General features: G+C 39.9%; 2 protein-coding genes across 2 annotated transcripts; both read right to left on the reverse strand.

Moving 5' to 3' along the window:
- Positions 1-982: 982 nt before the first annotated feature.
- On the reverse strand, positions 983-4021 carry LOC124253675. The gene is made up of 3 exons (XM_046687493.1): positions 3965-4021; positions 2974-3189; positions 983-1683 (listed from the first exon to the last, which is right to left on the reverse strand). Exons 1-3 carry the CDS (start codon positions 4019-4021, stop codon positions 1528-1530), a joined length of 429 nt encoding a protein of 142 aa, XP_046543449.1. The 3' UTR covers positions 983-1527.
- Positions 4022-11587: 7566 nt separating this feature from the next.
- LOC124253687 lies at positions 11588-16005 on the reverse strand. Its single transcript, XM_046687504.1, has 5 exons — positions 15901-16005; positions 14895-14969; positions 14438-14506; positions 13302-13517; positions 11588-12568 (listed from the first exon to the last, which is right to left on the reverse strand). Exons 1-5 carry the CDS (start codon positions 16003-16005, stop codon positions 12425-12427), a joined length of 609 nt encoding a protein of 202 aa, XP_046543460.1. The 3' UTR covers positions 11588-12424.
- Positions 16006-18940: the final 2935 nt, after the last annotated feature.

Raw genomic sequence — 18940 nt, forward strand, 5'->3', positions numbered from 1 at the left:
ATGGCAAACAAATACATTTGTTTGATTTTACTGATTGTACATAAGTTTGTGAATGTACCAACTCCCTTCAGTTATTGTGTTAGTGACATGATGTGACATTCGACACAATGGTAATCACTCCCAGTCAGGAGTATACACATGTATATCATAGACGTACGTGTTGTGCATGCGAGGAGTTTGTGCTTGGAATAAGTCACTTGGACCGACATTTTCACTGACAGGCGGATTTGATCGTGTACTGCTAAACATTGCATTTTTACACACACACACACACTCCCTCACTCTCCGTTTCTCTCTTTCTCCCACACACACAGATACACACATACAAACAGACACACAGACATACAGACACACATAAACAGACAGACAAACATAATATTTTATTGAAGTCTCACCTTATATGTACATATTGCACTCACATATAAGTGACCCGTGAAGATCCGGGGTAGAATAGGTCTTCAGCAACCCATGCTTGCCATAAAAGGCGACTATGCTTGTCGTAAAAGGCGACTAACGGGATCGGGTGGTCAGGCTCGCTGACTTGGTAGACACATGTCATTGGTTCCCAATTGCGCAGATCGATGCTCATGCTGTTGATCACTGGATTGTCTGGTCCAGACTCGATTATTTACAGACTGCCGCCATATAGCTGGAATATTGCTGAATGCGACGTAAAACTAAACTCACTCACTCACTCACTAACATATAAGTACTGATAAAATATACAAGCCACTTCAGCTGACGTTATGAGACACACACGTGGAGACAGACACACAGACACACACGAGCGTGCACGCACACACACTCACACACGCGTTTTCATGCAAACATTTCGAAGTGTTTTCCTTATAGTAAAAGCTGTGGCAAAATATTTTTCACAAATTCCATTCATCCATCTTCATTGTAAACGACCAAATCTCAAGTGTATTCTTTCTACCCTTGAAGGTACTGAAATTGAGTGTGAACAACATAAAAGGCCATCGACAGTTGTAAGGAAAATAGCTTTTATTTTCATTTACTGGCGTATTACACTATATCGTTCTAATACGTGACGTGAATGCACAGCCACAAGAACGAAATACGGAGTATTAGATATACTGTTCAGCAGTCAGTCGCCATGGCAACGGTGACGTCACACTGCAACATCTCAGCTACATTTGCATACACAAGGTGTGGGATGTACATAACTATATATCATTATATATCATTATATATCATTGCATATCACTCAAAGTCCAGGGGCAGGGCCTTCATTAACATAAATATTATCCTGTGTACAAAATGATCTTTACTTCGAAAATTAAAAATGTCCAGTTGATGTACCTGTCAAAATTAACTCGGTCTCTTTCAGCTTAATTATTGTTTAGCTTCAGAAACGTTTCACGAAATCAGGGAACCATTGTCTTCGTTCTCATGCATGGATGGGTTAAGCAGATTGGAGCTCTCTTTATATATCAATAACAGATCAATGTGAAGAGACATTTGGAGTATGTTCACTCTCAAATACATGTAGAAGATCAACTTGCACTAGGCTAAACACTGTTTCAGCACAAGGAAAGGAATCAAGGTCAAGGCCGTGAACGTGGCCTTTGATTGGCCGGAATATGTTGGGAAGACAGGGTACCGGGTTGTCTCCCCTTCCCTCTCCTCCGTGTTGTCGATGTAGTACCACGTGTCCATGCCCTGAAGTTGGAGAGGAAGACGTTATGGTCAAGACCGTTAAATACCCTCTTGAATTGAAGTAGTAGATGCATCCATATAACGACTTGCGATTATGTATGCATAATATAAATATTGTATGATGAATAGTGTCTGCGTGGAAAGAATTATAATCTTTGCTGTTATGTTAATATTTGCATAGCGCCAATATCCAGCTCAGACGCTCAAAGGCGCTTTGTTTTTCCCTCAATCACTGGATGTCAATCTCAGGCGGCACATCGCATTATCAATCTCAACTTCCTGGAGATCATGCAGCAAGCAAATTGGTTTCATTTAACTGAACACGAAGAGTGGTCGTAATAGGTCAAATAGGCATGATGTAACAACATAATTTGGCATATACTTTCTTAGTTACGTACAAATTCTGGTAATTTGGTGTTGTCTGTTCAAATGTATTTTTCTCCTAAGGATGCTGTGATGATGTACACCTGTCAGAGGGGTATACAGAGTACTTGATCTAGGCAACAGGGGACGAACTTTCATTTTCACCCAAGGATATGTAATAGAATGTACTTGGCAATGTGCAATCCCAAATGTGACATGTTTTACGAGTCGTCAAGTCATGTCTATGAGTGTGGTGAGGTTTTGAATGTACACTGCATAGACAAGTATTTCAGTTGGGCCATTTTGGAAAGCCCGATGGGGACAACATCGGAAGTGATGATGCTGAGGACCATGATGCTGTCAAGTACTGTATCAGGATCATTGTGATTTAGAAGTCTCTGACATAACTGAAGGACTTTCTAGCAAGAGCACCCGTGAAGATCCAGGTTAGAATTGGTCTTCAGCAACCCATGTTTGTCGTAAGAGGCGACTAATGGGATCGGGTTGTCAGATTCGCTGACTTGGTTGACACATGTCATCGTATCCCAACTCCATAGATCGATTCTCATTTTGTTGATCATTGGATTGTCAGGCCCAGACTCGATTATTTACAGTCCACCGTCATATAGCTGGAATATTGCTGAGTGCGGCGTAAAACAACAAGCAAACCAAAACTCTAGCAAGAGCGCAGCGAGTTGTCCAATGTTGTATTTCTGGGATGGAACCAATGGATCGTCACATGGTTCATCTAGATTCAAGTCTCAGCATTCCATAGTGTTACGTATTACACATCGTATAGCGCTGCAGCCAAAGCGCTGAATCCAACTATCAATTATCTGCAACCCCCATCCGGTAAATGAAATAGATATGAACATGTGTATATACATCGTTCTGACATTGGTCAAAAGCTGGAAAAGGTGTAGTACGTACCGCGATACCGTTCATTGCGCCGCACCGGTTGGCCACCACGTACCACATCATACCACGATCGACGTTGAAGGTGACGCGGCCGTTGCAGGTGACGCTGTCCCCCATGGTGGAGTCGTAACGCTGCATGCAGCCAGCTTGGGTCATTCCAATGTCAAGGTTGAGGACTTGTTGACCACTGCCGGCGAATTGTAGAACCGACAACTTCTCCTCACAAGACTGTGATATAAAGGAAATGTACAGGGATGGATGATCAAGTTGTGAAATGCCACTTTGGGAACTACGTCAGTTGAGTTGGAGGAAAGCGTTAATGGATGTCCTAAACGTTTTAACACTTTCGTATAATAATGGACAGATACGTTACGGACAAGACTAAAACAGAATCCGGGCGAAGCGCGATTCAAATCATTGATGATAGTTTCCTGTCACACGTAAGGGACACAACTCTGAACACAGGCAGGATACTTAAACCGTCATCATGCATCGTTAATATTAGTTTGGGCAAAGTGGTGTCGCCTAAATATTTTCTTACATTATTCCATTGTGAGGTAAACTCTTATATTTTACCAGGTGGGGTAGCCTGTGGTTAAAACGTTCGCTCGTGACGCCGAAGACTAGGGTTCGATTCCCCACATGGGTACAATGTGTGAAGCCCATTTCTGGTGTCCCCCGTCGTGATATTACTGGAATATTGATAAAAGCTGGCTTCACACATTGTGCATGTGAGGAATCGAACCCTGTAATATGGCTATAGCTAGCTAGTGAGTGGGTGAGTGAGTTGGGTTTTACGCCACTTTTAGCAATATTCCCGCAATGTCACGGCGGAGGACACAGGAAATCGGCTGCACACGTTGTGGGGAATCGAACCCTGGCGATCGGCATGTAATATGGCTAAAAGCGGCGTAAAACAATCCCCACTTTACAGAACAAAGACGAGTATAGAACAGAACAGGGTGCAGTTGACTGATACTCCCATACACTGCAGCAGACTCACCTTGGTTCCTTCGTTAGCCTGGAAGAACTGGTCCTGTGTGTAGAACAGGAACTTCATGGGGCTATAACTCTGAAAGGAAAGAAAATATTAATAGGACTTAGATCGTTCAATATATTAATAGTAGTAGATCATTCAAAAGAAATTATTTCCATAAATCGATTCATTTGATCATATCGGAAGCGATGGACAGCGTATTGCCGCGACATGAACGACTGGAACCGTCGTGCGCTTATCGCGACATCCTACACACCCCGGCTTTTTCAGGAAGCCGGGGTACTGTAAGCCCTCCATGATACCCAGCCAATTGGCCAACTTTGTTTTTTGTTGGCTTATAACCCGTGTTTTAAACAGTTATACAAATATTGCTATGTTTGAATTCGTACAATGGATGTGCTTTTGAATATAACACTGTGTTTGTGTTCATTCACTTGTTAATGTGTAAATGTATCAGCTTGGTGTCGCTTTATGGCTGAAAAGACGCCGATGCGACGTTACATTTTAACTCACTCACTCTGACTCCATTGTTTCTAAACTATTTAGTTCAACGGTACCTGGATTTTTCTTTAACTTACATGTTTGTTTTTTTTATAAATTTAGACAAAAGTCCTTATATTCATTAACATAATGTAAGTGTGATATTACACCCCGCTTCCTTCATCACGAATGTGTTTCTACGAAAAGCGGTTGCATCGTTCATTGTTCATCTGTGAGAACTTCACTGACACATACAGGTGGAAATATTTATTATTTATTGGTGCGTTCTTACCCGAGGAAACGTGACGTTGTAGTTGAAACGAACGTAGCCGGAATCGAAAGTCCACGTGTCGATCAACTGCCAGTCCTGGAAGGGATATAGGAACATAGAAGTTTTGTAATATGAAGAGCGACCAATTCAAACTTTTCACATTTGACAAATTGCAGGTCCAATCATTGACGTTTTCACGTTTTTCACAAGATGGCAGGCAAGAACGTAGCCACAACAGAACAGTTCACATAATCGTCCACCACGAAGTTTGAAAATAAAAGCATCATTGTTTATGAGACAATAGAAATAAATCATTACATGCAATCAACTGACCCTATCTATCTCAAAAACAGTATTTCCGTTCACATTCGGCCACAGTAGGTCCCATAATGTTGTTGGACTTACGTTTATAAAGCATGGCCATTTAGCAATCATTGGAGGACTTTGAAAACTGCATAATACATATAGCGCAATAAGCTTCAGAACAGACCCTTGCAGACAATTGTACTACCTTTAATGTGAATATATATATCACAAATACTCACATAACGTTGGTGCTATAAAACATTTCTAAGCAACTGATGAATATGACTGATGTCTATTAAACGTACGTTTCTTAAACTTTCAGTTACCGTGTCTCGAGTTCACTCCAAGCTGCTTCCATCTGTTATCATAGTACAAGAGTGTACAATCGTCCATGATTGGCTAGGAACGAGAGGTGCTAGCAACGATGCATTTGGGTTCGATATCTGTGGTGTTTTGGTAACAAATACATTACTGTCACGACCCAAACACTTTGCAAAACATTCCGGCGTGGAAAGTACTGCCCAAACACCTAACGTGTACTTTCTTTTTTACCTCAGTCTATCATACGAAACATAAGACCTTCATCATTCCAGACGTTGGGAGAATTTCAGGCCGGAAAGTTAATCTTCCAGACATAATCAATGTATATTAGATACTTACACTAGCTGTTTGGAGCCTACGCTGAGCGACTTTGTAAGTAGCCGACGTGAAGGATGACAAGCAGAGGACACACAACATGGAGAGAAAGACAGCGGCCATCTTGACGTTTCAAAGTTGATCCCGAAATGTGGCGTCTTCAAGCGACCCGTCTTTATAAAGGCAACATTCTACGTGAAAAGTCAACACTTCCTTTGTAAGATGTAACAGTTTTGTCATGTGTAGCGAATGCTCTGCTAATAACTAATTTGTATGTATCGCATGAAAGAGTTGCTGTCAAATTATTGTCAACAAAATCAGGCTGGGTATGTGAATGTCAAATAATAAGACTGTTTGTTGGATTGATAACGTTGCCCCTGTCCAATTAGATACAAACAAGCTTGTTATGATTGGTAGAGTAGTTTTATGTTGTGCTTGAAAGTTAACACGTCAGTACACCTAAGATGTTATTGTTGTTTTACCTGTAGGTGGCCTTGTGTATGTTTCGGTATATACACATCCAAACAAGAATTGATATATGCCTTTCCGTAGACCAACATCTAGTCTCTGACATGAACATATTTTACAGAAAAAACGTTCCCTAAAATTATTATCATAAAATATAATGAAAAAGAGTCCATTGACTTTTTTCATTTTTAGAAGCTGGTAATCTAGACTTGCCACATATTCTAGACCTATATGGGATTTCTTTGGTATATTTGTCTCAGGTTTTGTATGACAGACTAGCCTTATTGGTAGGGCAGCATATGCTTTCACAGACTTTAACTGAACTGTTCATGTACTTTATACCACTACCTTGCCCTTTACTGGAGCTGGAATAAGCAGAATCTGCAGATTATCTAGACTAGTTATTCCCTGGCGTTATATTTACAGGCAAATCACCAAGAAGGGTGGTGGAGTCTAGTGGAGAAAGCGTTCGCTCATCACGCGGAAAACATAGGTTCGGTTCGGAGTTTCCATGATTATATATCATGGTGGCGTCATGAGGAGGACACGGAAAAATGACACGAAGCGGTATCTTGACAGTCTGTGGTCTTTTAAAACACTAAGATTTGTGTAATGTTACTGTTTCTTATATAAGTACACTCTTAAATAAACCCGTATGGGCGTTTTCAGCAGTTTATTTCAATATATTTTGACAGCGATCGTCATTAAGTCAATTCCTTTGTTTGAATCCCGTTAATCGTGTCTTGGTTGTTGTCTATTGCGCGCAAACGCATCCCAAAACGTGTTTGTTATCGTTTGTCATAAACAATGTGCATGCAGAAGGAGTTTTCCACGTAGTGCACGTGCATGTGTTGGACACATGAGTCGAGACATCGACTATAAACGGCCGAACCAAATTCATCATTTTATTTTGAAACTTAAGACGCAGACGCAGATCACAAATGCCAAGATTGAATACTGCTGACTGAAATATCGCCACTGGACGTTTGGAAGCAGGGAGTCCCAGTCAGTCGTTGCAAGACACTTTCCTCCATCTATGTTCAAGCTTAATCGATTTATGCACACCTAAATACGCTTAATACATTTCCATATTTTGACCTATGCGTTTCTTTTTTTGAAGAGTGTAAGACCTTGTGTCGTTATGACAACGTCTACTGGTCGCTTGACGTTTTTCAGCAGTTTTACGTTCGGCTGTTTCTGTAATATTACAACTTGGAATACAAAACCCCCCAAAACTTTGCTCGTTCATGTCATTAAATTTCAATAAAATTTCTTTTATCTAGTGAAATTTCTTCTTAATCTATTATTTACACAGAGTGCCATTAAAACCGCTTCGCAATATATATTGGTACATGGAATGCAAATATATTTTTTTTCATGTTATCATATAACGACATGAAATGCCATTATATTTACGTCTTAATATATTATTACACGGAATGCCAATAAAACTAAATATCAATATGTTATTACACAGAATGCAATTATAATTACTTCTTAATGTATTATTACCAATAGAGTTATTATTATCATTGTATTATTACACGGAATGCAAATATAACCGTTTCTTATTATTATCGCATTACACGGAAGCCAATTATTTTTACTTCTTAATGTGTTATTACATGGAATACCAATAATGTTATTCTTATCATTATGTTATTACACGGAAGCCAAATATAAATACTTCTTAATGTATCATTACATGGGATGCCAATGCAGTTATTCTTATCAGTATTGTATTACACGGATTTCAGTCTACTTCCAAATACAAATGGAACTTATTTTTATCATTATATTATTGCCTGGATGCCTAGAAAATCATACCTCTTAATAAATAAATATATTCTTAATTATGAGTAAGTCTGAGAGTGAGTGAGTGAGTGTGTGTGAGTGAGAGAGTGGGTGCGTCTGTACGTAGATGCGTGCGTGGGTGCCTTCGTGCGTGAGTGAGTGAGTGAGATCAAAACAATCCAGCAGACTCAACTGACAAAGCAAGTTGGTACATTGGTATATTATAAGTTTGACTGGATGGACTGTTCAGACTGATATGTTAGTATATGACAGTCGACTGACACTTGATGGCGACTATATCTTCCCACGTTTTGCCAAAGCGCCCTACAACACAAGCTTTGTTTCAGAAAATATCGGCCTTGGAAGTTGAATGAGGTCTTATTTGTTTCATTTGGAAGTTTCTATTTCACAATACACAAACGAAAAGTGACATTTTAAAATACGTTTTTTCATTTTGAAAAATGCAAAAAATATGTTTTAAAGTAGACTTATCAGGTGTTGACATGATCCAAATTGTTTTGTTTTTTTCGCATCAAGGTATAGGTGTTAGTTAGAACATAATTCGAACTACTCAGAGTGTAGAATATGGAACACTGAGGGATTTAATGTCACTTAACAAATTTGAAAGTAAACTGCGTTCTATGTTTTCTATATGATGTATGATAATATTATAATATTGACCACAACTTTGATCATCTCATTAGCCCAAGTATATGTGTACGTATGAATCAGAGACAAAGGGTAGCATGGAGATGAGGTGTCCGCTCGTCCCGATGTAATTCCGGGTTCGATGTAAATCAGTTTTTGAAATTACCATACCGTCATTAATTGATCAATGATTTCAGTGCAGTTCATGATTTCATCGAACACACCGGAATGTCTTTCATTTCGGCCTAAAGTACCGAATACCTTAATTACTGTACTGAAGAAAATTAAGTCAGAATTGCAAGGACATTCGTGCAGACCATCATTTATCATGCCTCTCGATGATGGTTTGGGACATCATCTTCTTCGGTCATGTGACTGTCTACAAGTAGCTGTCAGGAGTTGTTATTGTGGATTTGACCAACCAGTCATAGTCGAACATGTTTCATGGTGGTATTTTACATCATACGTTGTATGCTTCTCTCGAGGTAACACGGTCTGTTGCACGCCTTTTTGTAGCAGTGTCACCCGAGCCGTATTTATCTTACCGCCATCTTAAATGTACAAAATATGTATCACTTTGTTCTATTTTCAAGATCGATAAGGTCGTTACCGACTATATAACATATAAACAAAATGGCGTCTGCCTCTCGACTGTTTTTTTTTAAAATCAGTGAAACATATTCAGACAAGCTGAAAACTGCTTAAAAATTATCCGTGATTTCATAAAGAGTTATCTAACATGACTGCAGCATTTACCTTTTTAACATGAAATCCTTGATCGCTGTCTACTACCCTTGCTGAAATTAAAGACAATCTGCAATTCTTCCATCACCTTTTCCATGACCAAACTGTTCGCTGAACACCGAATCTTTGTCTTGTCACTATGTACATAAGGCCGCACGTTCAAATATATAGGTAGATAAAGAGACTCTAGAGCTGAGATTACAGTCGTTCCTCTGAAACGTTGTGTTAAAGCAACAAAGTTGTCACCCACGACACTTGGGGGGTGGGGTAGCTTAGTGGTTAAAGTGTTTGCTTATCATGGTTCTATTCCTCATTTTGTAGCTCGTTTCTGGTTTACACCGCCCTGATATTACGGGAATTCCCCGACCGCGTCATACCAAAAGACGTTAAAATATGGTACTTGTTGGTCCCTGCCTGGCGCTCAGCATTAATGGGTACAACAAGGACTGGTCGGCTCGGAGTCAGTATAATGTGTCTGAGTGGGGCATTCATGCTTCACTGCGGCATGGTATCTCAGTGGGCTAGCTCTATAAAACTACCTTAAGTCTAGGCTAGTACAAGCAGCCGCACATACACATACACGCGCATGCACGTCGTCATATGAGCGAAATATTCTCAAGTACGACGTTAAACCCAATTTCACCTCACCTCACCTCACCTATTACGGGAATATTACGAAACCTAATTCACTCATTTGGCATGGACTTATAAAGTACACGGTGCTTCATTCATTGTAAACATGTGGTGGAACTGTCGCCTTCTGAACGAACGTTTCAACTAACACACATGTTTATGTATGTGACTGGGTGACTGTTGTTTTATGCTAATGTCAGAAATATTCTAGCTTTTTCACAGCCTCGGACAGACCAATCATATTGAAGAATGTTGTTGTATGATGAAGTCCTCGACATATTCCGACAGTGGGTAATTAAAGGATCAAACACGCTCATGATATCACCCACCGGTTTAGCAGCCTGAAGCATGATAATTTACAGCCCGGTGTGATATTGTTGTCATTCATGGACTGTGCGACAACATTAACAATTCTCCAGAATAAGGGGGCGTGGTGGGCGAGCTGGCTAAGGCGCCAGGCTACTGATCCAGCGAGTATGAGGTGCCGGGATCGAGCCCACCTTTGACCGTGTGTAAAAACCTTGGAGTCAGCTTTGTGTGCAGACTCTTTCAGTGTTGTCACAACCCCTAGTGTACAGTAGACTTAAAAGAACCCACGAATCCGTTGATATATGACCATATTGTGGCCACATGAATACGTGCAAACACCTAGTTGAGGGTACAGCAACGTGCAGAATACTTGGACAAAGTACTGTGACTATGTGTCCCAGTCCACCCAGCTGTGAATGGGTACCTCGTGAGGATGGGAAAGCCACATTAACCCGGTGCGCCTTGTGGCAGCACGAGTTGTATGCTCCCCAGGGAGTTGAGATTGATAATGAGATGTGCCGTTGAGATTGACATCCAATGATCGAGGGGAAAAGATACCAGCGCCTCGAGCATGCACAAGTACCTGGTTATGCGCTCTATATAAATATCCAAAAATAATAATAATGATCAACAATCGGTCCAGTCAAGGTACGACCATAGTTATTCTATTCAAACATTTAGCAAACAAAACAGGGCCCCGATCCACAAAAGCGTTCGTAACGTTACGACCTATCGTAACTCATAGACTAATGTAGTTGTGGTGCTATAACGTTTTGTAGATCGGAGCCCAGGTCATTTACTCGAACACAAACTTAGATGGTGGTTGTGGATTGGGTTTAACGTCGTGCTTGAGAATATTTCGCTCATATGACGACGTGCATGTGTGTGTATGTGTATGTGCGGCTGCTTGTACTAGCCAAGACTGAAGCTGGTTTTACCATGCCACAGTGAAGCATGAATACCCCTCTCAGACACATTATACTGACTCCGAGCCGACCAGTCCTTGTTGTACCCATTAATGCCGAGCGTCAGGCAGGGACCAACAAGTACCATATTTAACGTCTTTTGGTATGACGCGGTCGGGGATCAGACCGCGACCTTCCGCACTCCGGGCGGACGTTCTAACCACTACACCACGGAGGCGGTCCACAATCTTAGAAGTTACGATAGCAACATGAAAGAATCCATAAACTCCTTTTACTAGCATGCCAGTGAAGACCAACTGGATATGGGAGTATTTGAATATGAATTGTGAAATAATTACTGTATTTGCTTCACATGTAACGGTTGTTTTTGACATGAAACAAAGTAAACACAAATAAACCCGGAATTGTCAAAATTATTTTTATTGCTCAGCTATCAATAATGAACGTTCTTCATGATTAAAATGCAAGAACATTCAAAATGAATGTATAATGCTGCCATGCCGTTCCGCAGTCAGTCGCCATGGTGATGGTGACGTCACACTGCAAATACTAATCACACGACTGAAGGCAAGCGATTATGCTATAGGAAAACTACTCGGTTATCCACAACTTAGAAATATTGGTACAGCTTGCAGAAGTTGAGAAAACTCGTCAGGGGATAGGTCCTTCGTTACTCAAACATATTAAACGCATTAACTGACGTCCTCCTTCTAAATATCCCTGGGCTAAAGAGTATGTATAATCTGGTAGCAAAACTTAAAATCGTAGACCACACCACGACATAAGAACAACTGATGTGTAGAAAACGTACAAATACACCCCCATCCCCTTAAAATTAGAGAAAAAATTGAAATAAAAATATAATGATAAAATACAACGAAATAAATAAAACAATTAATAGGAACTGCAATTATCCCATGTTTATGCCATTTACAAAATAATAATTTGTTACCGTTTGGTACATAAAAAATCATATCAATGCCTTGCCTCCTTATGGGAGCCCTCCACTGGTCCTATTTATCATTTAAGCAGATGTTTGCAAATGCAAAAATACACAATAATAACACATACAGATGTAAGTTACACAATGGCCGACCGAGGCTGGTTCAAAAAGTTTAGCTTACAACTGTTATCATATCGATGTAAGTGCTTGAAAGACTGTGAAACCGCAGTTCAGATTTTAGCTTTCGAACGACAGTCAATATGTGAAACGTTTGTGTAACCTTCTTGTATTCACAGGAGCTGTCAGGTCTATGCGAGGCATTGTTTTAGGACAAGGAAGGGGACTAAGGTCAAGGCAGTGAACGTTGCTTTTGACTGGCCGGAGAACATAGGGAAACGAGGGTCGTTGTTCATCTCGCCCATGTTGTCGATGTAGTACCACATGTCCATGCCCTGCAGATGGAGAGAAAGACGTTCATAATTTTTTTAGAAATGTTCAAGCATATTTAATATTGTCCCAGAGTGTTCTGGAATGTTCAAGTATATTTAATAATGTTCAAGCATTACACATGTTCAGGCATTAATTAGACGACGTTCTATAAAGTGTCAGTTTAGTTTACATTTCACAAACCAGCGTCTCACAAATAAAAGTAAAATGTCTACAGTACATTGTTTTTTTATGAGTTAGCGAACACATAAACAAAGCTCCACAGTAGGTGTCGACGTAAACCTTCACATTTTTCTTTAAAAAAAATTTCATTTTGCGATATAAATGTATTTTAGCTACACTATCAAGTATACAATTTAAAGCTTGGTCACTAATCTTTAATTCCAGGGACAAATTTCAACAGTTTGCTGGTTGTCTGAACCTATAAACATACATTGGTTCAGGGTATGATAGGTTAATGCTCTCTGAATCCATCCTTTAACACAATATTTCGTCCTCACACAGAACACCGATACACAATAATATAAGAAAATGGACATGTGCGTTTTGACAGAATAATCTCCAGTGTAAACCCAAACGTGGTCAATGAACTTTGGTTTAAATATTAAATGATTGCCACAACATACCTCCTGGAGAAACAAACAAAATATACAAGCAAATAAATGCATCCTTATTCTCGTGCGAACACATTATTATTTTCACATTCAACCTGAAATATTATTTGGATGCAACACGTACCGTAATCCCGTTCATCGCGCCACATCGGTTGGCCACCACGTACCACATCATACCACGATCGACGTTGAAGGTGACACGGCCGTTACAGTTGACGCTGTCCCCCATGGTGGAGTCGTAACGCTGCATACAACCAGCTTGGGTCATTCCAAAGTCTAGGTTGAGGACTTGTTGACCGCTGCCGGCGAATTGTAGAACCGATAACTTCTCCTCACAAGACTGTGATAAAAGCAAAACCATTTGACTCAGTTTTTGTTTTTTCGTCACTTTCAACAGTGTTTACAGTATATCACCACTTGCCGCCACTGACAAACGCAAAACCTAATAAGTAGTAGGAATGGGGCTTGATTCCCTTACAACAGTTTTCTGTGGACGTTTCAGGGACGTAACATAGGAACGCGTCCATGCCCCCGTAAACATACGTGAGTGATATACGTCTCAGTTCAATGGTGCTTATATAAGGTGTGTTCTCTAAATAATTCTATAATCTATTGTTAACATGTGAATGCTTTTTATCACGTGATGTTTCATGTGACTGCAAAAACTATCGGTTTTAGACAAAACACATACATCGAAATGAAGACGTTCTTAAGCACAATTGATAACATTTATGCTTGGAATCAGCCGTTTATCTCAAATTAAAGAAATATACACATGATGTACTAAATGTTAAGGCATGTCACATTGTCATACGTACACATTTAGTTTTACACGGTGTGTAATCGCAATCGTAAAATCAACATATTCCAGACGAAAGTTTGTATCCGAGATATCTCTACCTTTTCACACTTTATTTCTGAGTTGCATGGTGGTGATACATTGTTCTCTGTTATAAGCATTCAGTTTGGTCTCAATTGATAAACTACATCCCCAAGGTGTTAGATAGCAATCGTTAATACAAACACCTCAGAAAACGATGAATATCGGACATAAGAATTACATGATTCTAGTCTAGTTAATCATTAGTTATTCTATGCACACAACTATATCCTTTTAATGCAATAATATATGTGCATTCCGTTTATATATGTGTTTCCACATCTCTGCTTTGCTTAGTAACAGAAAGAACCCCACCCCCACCCCTACAGCGTCATATGTGGAGTGTTGCTGAAAACGGCGTACATCTCCTTCAGCCTCACCTTGGAACCATCGTTAGCCTGGAAGTACTGGTCTTGTCTGTAGAACAGCAGTTTCATGGGGGAGTAATTCTGGAAGAAGGACGGTAATTATTTCACAAGTGTCAGAAACACCTTTTCGAGTATAGTCTAACATCAATGACTGACGTTTCAGTGAATATGTTTGTGTCGGTACGAAATGTGATCATTCATTAGTCAATTAGTCAAACCTGATTCCACAGCTTCTGGATGCAACAAAAAAACATTAAGTTTAACGGTACCTGGACTTTTTTTTATAATTTAAATATTTTTATAAATTTAGAAAACATTTATTACGTAAAGTAAGAGTGATCCTACAACCCGCTTCCTTCATCACGAATGTGTTTCTATGAAAAGCAGTGGCATCGTTCATAGCACATCTGTGAGAACTTCATTGACTCAAACATGCTGAAATATTTATTATTCATTGATGCGTTCTTACCCGAGGAAAGGTGACGTTGTAGTTGAAGCGGACGTAGCCTGATTCGAACGTCCACGTGTCGATCAACTGCCAGTCCTGGAAGGAACAATACTCTCCAGAAAATACTCCACTACATGTACTAATGTGACGCTATAAGGTAAATGCACACATGTATAATGTGTTAAAACGCAATACAAAACAAGACGTAGTGAATGAAAATATGACAAGAACACTTTTTTACTGTTGTCATTTTCGTCATGCGAGGTTTAGTAAAGATTCGAATGGAAATACAAAACAATAAGAACCTGCAAATATGTCATTAACAATCATAAACAATAAAGCGATATCAGAAAGGTTAATTATGCTATTATTGAAAAAAAAATGATGCAGGATATTTTGAAGACTAGGAAAAAGCTACACGAAAATGTAATCATGATAAGCCAGTCAGAATCGAGTACCACACAATATCGTGCTAGAATTACCATTTTCGTGAAACCTACCAGCAGGGAATTTTGGATTCGAACCTGCGATCAGCGGATCCTGACGAGATTTAATACTGTAAATTCATGTTACCATTCACATTCACGAATTTGCACTGTGTGTATTCGAATGGTATTTATGTGCTAATCTACGACACATATGACATATACCACGAAAACAAGGGGGCACTTGTAAGAAGTTGCAAAACGGCTGATCTGACATACTGACGTCTTATAGTTCTCCAAAGGCATTGCCAGTATCCATATCTGTTTGTCTGTTCGAGATTCCATCATTTACAAGCCCGAATTTAGCTCGAATATTATTGAGCACGAAATTAGCTAGAAATAGCTTGTTGAGCTATAAACGTATGAGTTATCAGTGAGTGAGTGTGATTTTACGCCGCTTTTAGCAATATTCCAGCAAAATCACGGCGGGGGGAATCAGAATTGATCTTTACACATTATACCCATGTAGGGTGTCGACATCGATTCCCACGGAACTACCCCAACGTCCTTTAATATTATCAAATAAAATGAATGATACCCACATTCGTTGTAGTTTGAAGCCTCCTCTGAGCGACTTTGAAGGTAGCTGATGCGAAGGACGACAAAACAAAGACGACACACAGCAACGGAAGGAACATGTCGGCCATCTTGACGTAGCGATGTCGAGGAAGTGTATTGCTCGTCTGTTGATCATGGTTTATAAAGGCTCTCCTCAGACTGTTTAGGCAGCCTTAGTAGGAACTAGTCTTTCGTTCCCACAGCTCAGTGGGGTAAACAGCTAAATTAGACTACCGCATGAGAGCATTCACGTCAAATTTGTTTCCCCAACATCGCCTCGACGACGTTAAAACGTCACATTTGTTTCAACGTTCTCGTTAGTTTCTAATGGTCACGTCAGCCTGTTGAACTAAGGACATGGGTGTTGTCGAATATAAAGAAATAAACATGCTTGTTAAGCTTGTTAGCAGAGACGGTCCCGTGACTGTGTGAGTGTGACTGCCTAATGTTTTCATTTTGTACTCATTGGAACGGTTTTGTGACAGCATGTCGTACTGCGTCTGTGAGAATGTATATGTGACTGACTCCGTCACGTACTTGTCATCAGAGCTGGGTAAGGGCCAGAGGGTGGCCAGTCACGTTGGAGGATCGTCACTTATCGTCTTTTTCTTGCCTTGCTTCGACTGATAGATGTGATTATGAATATGCTGAATAAAATTACTTGAATATTGAATGAGGCGAAAAAGATTAGAGGATGTTGCGTTTGTGAGCATGCTCTCGCCCTCTTTCTCTCTCCTTCCCTCCCTCTCTCTCTCTCTCTCCCTACCTGTCCCCCCTCTCTCTCTCCCTCTCTCTCTCTCTCTTTCCTGCTTTCTTTGTATATGTGTACACACCGTGAGTGAGTGAGTTTAGTTTTACGCCGCACTCTACAGTATTCTGTCTGTAAATAATCGAGTCTGGGCCAGGCAATCCAGTGATCAACAGCATGATCATCGATCTGCTCAACTGGGAAACGATGACATGTGTCAACCAAGTCAGCGAGCCTGACCACCCGATCCCGTTAATCGCCTCTTACGACAAGCATGTGTTACTGAAACTACTTCTAATCCGGATCTTCACAGGCTGTACACACAGAGTGAGTGAGTTAGTGATTGAGTGAGTGAGTGATTGAGTGCTTGAGTGAGTGAGTTAGTGAATGAGTGCATCTACACACTATCGTATATAGAACATTTCACACTTTTCATTCAAAAAGGACATTTACAAAGAAGTGTACAGTTGAGACCCAGAGGTACTTTTATTCTGCAGATTTCCGTTGCTTGTCAAGTACTACACAGATACACAGGTGTATGATGTGATGAATCTCATTTCCTTGGTAGGGTGTGTTGGAATAAATGTGTTCTCCCACTATACCGGATTCCATCTATGACAGCATCTCTTTTCGCGAACACGTGACAAGGCCGCTTTCTGATGGTGATTCAGATTCACAGCCTCGCTTTGATATCTGTACAATGTAAGATCTTTTGTGATTATGATGATGGAAACGTTTTGTGTGTCTTTTTTGCTTAAGTCAACATACTATTTCTTCTATCAGTCGAATATTGGAACATTTCAACTGCATGTTACACAGGGACATATATATATATTTGCTCTTACTAAAGAATTTCTTAATACGATTCATAGTCAGCACCATATGTAGGTATTGCTGGGTAGCCCGTTGGTCAGGCGGTTGCTCGTCACACCAATGGCCCGAGTTTTATTCCCCATATGCGTACAGGGGAAAGACAACTTAGGTGACCATTGATGTTGCTGGAACGTAATTAGTCAGCTTGTGTTTTACAGAAATGATTAAAATGACATTCAGCCAACGCAAATGTCAGAATTTTATTCGTGCATTCGAAATGCGCCACAGTGACCTATGCATGTTGTGTGTTAGCTATCAAACCCACACGTCAGTAAAGATACGTGCCATGGGTCTGTAATGCGAAGACCATCCTTCCACAGTCACAAACACAAGCGACGTCACAGAGGAATAAAGGGATACATATTAACTCGGGAGGTAAGTATTTATACAGACATTGTTTGACGAACCCTTGTTTGACTTTACGTCATATGACGATCTTGTCATAGGACAAAATTTAATCATGAACTGGAACCGCTGCATTTATAGGTAGATCGCCGTTTTTGAGCCATTGTCTGTGTATTCGCGATGTCATCGCATGTGGACTGAATACACGAAGTGAAATGTGGCAGCCTGATTGCTTAACATATGGATATATTTAGGTATATATCTAGGTATATTTATTGTGTATTGACTAAAATACGAACATTTAACGTCACATCGGCAATATTTCAACCTTTCGTGATGAGATTTCGAAAATAGAACGTATTTAGAATAATAAACCTGTCATCGATGGACAGTAGAATAACTAGTTTATGACAGGTGCAAGTTAAAACTAGTTGATACCATTTGAGAGAATAGATCATTAATCAATAACATGGTATAAAAAATTGATTATAGATTGTCAGTAACTGAAGGTAGATCACCATACTCGGGGACTTACAGTACTGTAGCTAGCTGCATGGAGCCCGGCTAGATTTACGCCATCCCATCAGTCACTAAGGCTATGCATAGGCAAATAAACTGCATTGCAATATATTGCGATTCAGGTACCCGTATTGCGATATATTGGGTACTTAAGTGTTTGACAGTGAGTGGCACTAATTGTGCATGTCAATCCTATTTTCTACATTATAAGTCACTAAACATATATGATATGGTTTTGATAACAGCAATCTCAAAATTAGGTTGCATAGTCATGGATTATATGTTATTTTTTATACAGTTTATTGTGTCAAAGTATGCAGTTTTGTAATTGAATAACGAAGAAACACATCAGTTGTGAATGAAAGGATGTGTAGAGTTTAATTCAAACCATAAAGATAATCACAAAAAACTTCATATTATGTTCTTAACCCAATATACCTTAGAAAAATTATTGCAATAGGTATCGTTTGAAAAGCGTATTGCGATATACGGTACACCGGTAATACCGTACAGCCCTATCAGTCACTGGTCACAGTTGA

The sequence above is a fragment of the Haliotis rubra genome, unplaced genomic scaffold (genome assembly GCF_003918875.1).
Source record: "Haliotis rubra isolate DU_JTF1 unplaced genomic scaffold, ASM391887v1 Scf1143, whole genome shotgun sequence".
Lineage (NCBI taxonomy): Eukaryota > Metazoa > Mollusca > Gastropoda > Lepetellida > Haliotidae > Haliotis > Haliotis rubra.

What these genes read in the sequence shown, in the direction of transcription:
- LOC124253675 (XM_046687493.1), bottom strand. Translation starts at nt 4,021, where the DNA reads ATGAAGTTCCTGTTCTACACACAGGACCAGTTCTTCCAGGCTAACGAA. An exon ending in AGGCTAACGAAGGAACCAAG is followed by an intron (nt 3,190 to 3,964) that starts GTGAGTCTGCTG and finishes TTTATATCACAG; the next exon opens with TCTTGTGAGGAGAAGTTGTC. An exon ending in GCGCAATGAACGGTATCGCG is followed by an intron (nt 1,684 to 2,973) that starts GTACGTACTACA and finishes CTCCAACTTCAG; the next exon opens with GGCATGGACACGTGGTACTA.
- LOC124253687 (XM_046687504.1), bottom strand. Translation starts at nt 16,005, where the DNA reads ATGGCCGACATGTTCCTTCCGTTGCTGTGTGTCGTCTTTGTTTTGTCG. An exon ending in GGCTTCAAACTACAACGAAT is followed by an intron (nt 14,970 to 15,900) that starts GTGGGTATCATT and finishes TGTTCCTTCCAG; the next exon opens with GACTGGCAGTTGATCGACAC. An exon ending in AGGCTAACGATGGTTCCAAG is followed by an intron (nt 13,518 to 14,437) that starts GTGAGGCTGAAG and finishes CTTTTATCACAG; the next exon opens with TCTTGTGAGGAGAAGTTATC.